Source organism: Paralichthys olivaceus, chromosome 20, assembly GCF_024713975.1.
Source record: "Paralichthys olivaceus isolate ysfri-2021 chromosome 20, ASM2471397v2, whole genome shotgun sequence".
Lineage (NCBI taxonomy): Eukaryota > Metazoa > Chordata > Actinopteri > Pleuronectiformes > Paralichthyidae > Paralichthys > Paralichthys olivaceus.
Genome location: NC_091112.1, coordinates 9,901,746 through 9,904,932, shown reverse-complemented (window position 1 = coordinate 9,904,932; position 3,187 = coordinate 9,901,746). Strand labels below are relative to the sequence as shown.

The 3,187-nt window shown below is 41.6% G+C and overlaps 1 protein-coding gene across 2 annotated transcripts; it reads right to left on the bottom strand.

Annotated features, from left to right (window-relative positions):
• Window positions 1-606: 606 nt before the first annotated feature.
• LOC109631830 (lens fiber membrane intrinsic protein-like) lies at window positions 607-2,983 on the bottom strand. 2 transcript variants are annotated; one of them, XM_020090845.2, is made up of 5 exons: window positions 2,843-2,983; window positions 1,887-2,095; window positions 1,143-1,292; window positions 917-1,051; window positions 607-759 (listed from the first exon to the last, which is right to left on the bottom strand). In XM_020090845.2, exons 2-5 carry the CDS (start codon window positions 2,059-2,061, stop codon window positions 698-700), a joined length of 522 nt encoding a protein of 173 aa, XP_019946404.1. In that variant the 5' UTR covers window positions 2,062-2,095; window positions 2,843-2,983; the 3' UTR covers window positions 607-697. The 2 variants fall into 2 exon arrangements, with proteins under 2 accessions (XP_019946404.1, XP_069371869.1); XM_069515768.1 differs by lacking the exon at window positions 2,843-2,983 and adding an exon at window positions 2,571-2,723.
• Window positions 2,984-3,187: the final 204 nt, after the last annotated feature.

The window sequence follows — 3,187 nt, the reverse complement described above, 5'->3', positions numbered from 1 at the left end:
CCTCCTCCAGGGAGGTTATGTTTTGGTCTGCGTTTGTCTGTTAGTAAGCCAGGTTACGCAAAATCTACTAGACGGATTAGCCTTTAAATGCTGGTGCAGATCCAGATCAGGAGGAAGAAGTTATTTTTTCACATATTCCTTGGTTTCTCTAAGAATAATTAGAGAAAGAAATCAGGCACATTAAGGGGATTGATAATTATGAGTGTGTGGGGTGTGCAGATCCAATCAGAAATCTGGATCTAGTGAGTTTAAATGTGATTTCATAAGGGGAGTGTCGGCTTTGGTGGAGGTATGAACTCCACTGAGTGCTTCAGTGCCGCCATCTTCTGGTAGTCTGTCAGTACAACCGCAAAAACCACGTCACTACTTGAGGAACAACTTTATTATTGATATAATGTGCCAAATTCCAGCAAGATTTGATAAAGGAAGTTAAATAAAACCAATATCGTGTAACAATAATGAGACACATTATCTCAATGAAGTTTTTTCCCCTCCGTGCCATCAACATGTATATTCATTGAAAAAAAATAAATTCATATTGACATAATTTAACTTTTAGAAAACAGACAGTCTAAGGCCTCCAGGAGCAGCACCAGATGTCAAATCTTCTGTAGATCAGTCAAACCCGCATCAGTGTTTACTAGTTTCCTTCTATTCAAAGTGGCAGTGTCTTCTTTAAAAGATAAACACGCTGTTTTTAACGCGGACTGGTTCCTCTCCTACACTCACACATTCTGTAGGCACATATGTAGAAAATACCTGTAACAGACAGAGACAGTGTGTTTGGTACAAGAGTTAAACAGTCTGCCTTAAAATTCAGCTGTAACCTATATCAACATTTTATTCATAATGTATAGAGCGGTCTGAGATTATTTTAAAAATACATGACAAAAAAGTGACATTAGTCCAATCTCACCTGCGAAGAAGGTCATAAGCATGGCCACCCAGCCCAGTATGTAGGACCAGGAGAAGCGCCAGTCCCCAAAACGCCTTCCCAGGAAGTTGATTGTCACTCCAGTATAGATGGCCATACCCAACAGAACAAAGAAAGCTGAGGGGGTCAGAGAAAAGAACATGTCCGTTATGCTTGTGTATTTGTGTAACTGCACTTTGTGTGTCAGGTCAGAGGGAGGACAACTCACTGGAGACAAAAAACATGATTCCTGCAGCAAAGGAGCGGTTGAACCGTTCAAAGGAGGAGAAGTGAGCGAAGGACATGATGCCAGCGATGATGCCTGCGAAGCACGACATCCCTGAGAGGATCATGAATGCCCGGGTGGCATTCCAATAGGCTGGAAGGAAACAGGAACAGGTCATCAATTATCACACTGAAAAAAATGTCTTTGTGAGCATCCTTGATTAACGCTAACCTGACATTTGCCAAGATCAGTTTTACAGTCAGGCCCAAAGTGCAGGAAGTGATTCAATGATCGTTGCCTTTTAAAGTGTCAGATTGTTGAACCATCTGTGGAAATCTTGATATCTCCACAGATATCAATTACCATTACATCATTTTTCACAAGACAAGCAAATTAACTGTGTTCCTTTCATGATTCTGAGAAAATGTTTTACTTTTGCCCTGAGAATAAAAGAAGGAGATGAGGAAGTGCACAGCTCCAGGTTGCACCTCTCACATCTTATGAGAAGGAATGGCTTGTCTTTTGCATTAGCTGATGATGAAATATACTGGGACTTAGCAGGCATAGGTTCAAAGTCTTGTCGAGATTGTCAAGCCAGTCACACAGCAACAGTTCAATGTCAAGCTGAAAACAAAGTTACGCTTTCCCCTGACAGAAACACAACCATGCCTGTGCTTTTCATTCATCTTTTGTTTCTTGGCTGTTCTGCAGGAATTAAAAATAAAATAAACACTGAGAGGGTCTCACCTATGCTGTCGGTCTGCATGTAGCACTTGTTGGACATGCAGTACCTCCACAGACCCTGGTGGGCATAGTTTCCAGAGAGACGGTACTGCATCCAGTAGTCAGTGGCAGTGGAGACCACCAGCAGGATGTTACCCACGATAGCACAGAACAGGCCTCCTCCCATGAAGCTGTACATCTTGAGCTGAGATAACGGGGCCACTTCAGAGCAACTACAGGGGGTAATAGACAAATTAGCAATATTAAAATTCATACTTATTTATTCATGCACACAGCTTTCAAGTGTGTGAAATCAAATTTAACACACTTCCTCGGAGCTGAGCTGCAACTGTAGACATTCAATATGCAAAAAAAAAGCAATAAGCTCCTGTTTTGCCACGACATGATGAAGTAAACAAATCAAACAATATTCATGCAAATTCTGCAAAAACCTCAAAAAGGATCTTGAAAAGAGGGTCATGCGGTGAATCTTGCAAGCAGATCAAATGTTTGATTGTCTATTTAAAAGCCACATGTGGTGTCATCCAATCCCAACCACACAACAATACGGAAAACCAGAAAAAACACAAAACACACATTCAAACTGAAAATATCATTCTGTATATGAAAATATAAGAAACATTTTTGCAGCTGCTTTATCCATCAAATTGGAAGTAACATGATTTAAACTGTTTATCAAACATTTACCTCTTCTTTTGAGGAAACATCTCTTCTAGTTGAACAAGTTCAAAGCTAAACCACAGTTACAGCTACTCTTTATGATGATGCAGTTTGTTGTCGTTCCCCTTCTAGATCCACATGTCACATCAGTGTTTTTTTCAGCTGTAATGAGGTTTTATCTGATTCTGCCAGCCTCTATCCAATCACAGTCATCACAAATGTAAATGTGTCGCTCTCTGATACACACACACACACACACACGCACGCACACAAAAGAATCCTGAAATTTTATCCCTTACCTCGTTTCTGGAAATGCACACTCTCTCTACTGTCCACCTTGCAGAGGTAAAGAGAGAGATGGGTGAAAAGGGGAAAGTGAGATGGGGGGAAAGTGAGAGAGCTGCTGCTCACTTGGTGGGAAAGAGAGAGAGAGTCACAGACAATACTTCCAACAAAAAGTTGTCCCCTCGTTTTTCTGTCGATGAAAGCAAAATCCTTTGCGGCCATCGATCTCCCAGTGTGGGATGCACTTGAATGAGACGCTGCAGGGGCCACAGTGCATGTGACCCTGTATGTGTGTGTGTGGGGGGCATGGGGCCTTGGAAAAGGGGTGGTGGTCCATGTTTCTTTTTTGGGGTTTTGTT

Bases quoted from the DNA above. Each gene is read 5' to 3' on its own strand.
- LOC109631830 (XM_069515768.1), bottom strand. From the start codon at position 2,590: ATGTTTCCTCAAAAGAAGAG. The intron at 2,096-2,570 runs GTAAATGTTTGA...TACCCCCTGTAG, and splicing joins ATGTTTCCTCAAAAGAAGAG to TTGCTCTGAAGTGGCCCCGT. The intron at 1,052-1,142 runs GTGAGTTGTCCT...TGACCCCCTCAG, and splicing joins AATCATGTTTTTTGTCTCCA to CTTTCTTTGTTCTGTTGGGT.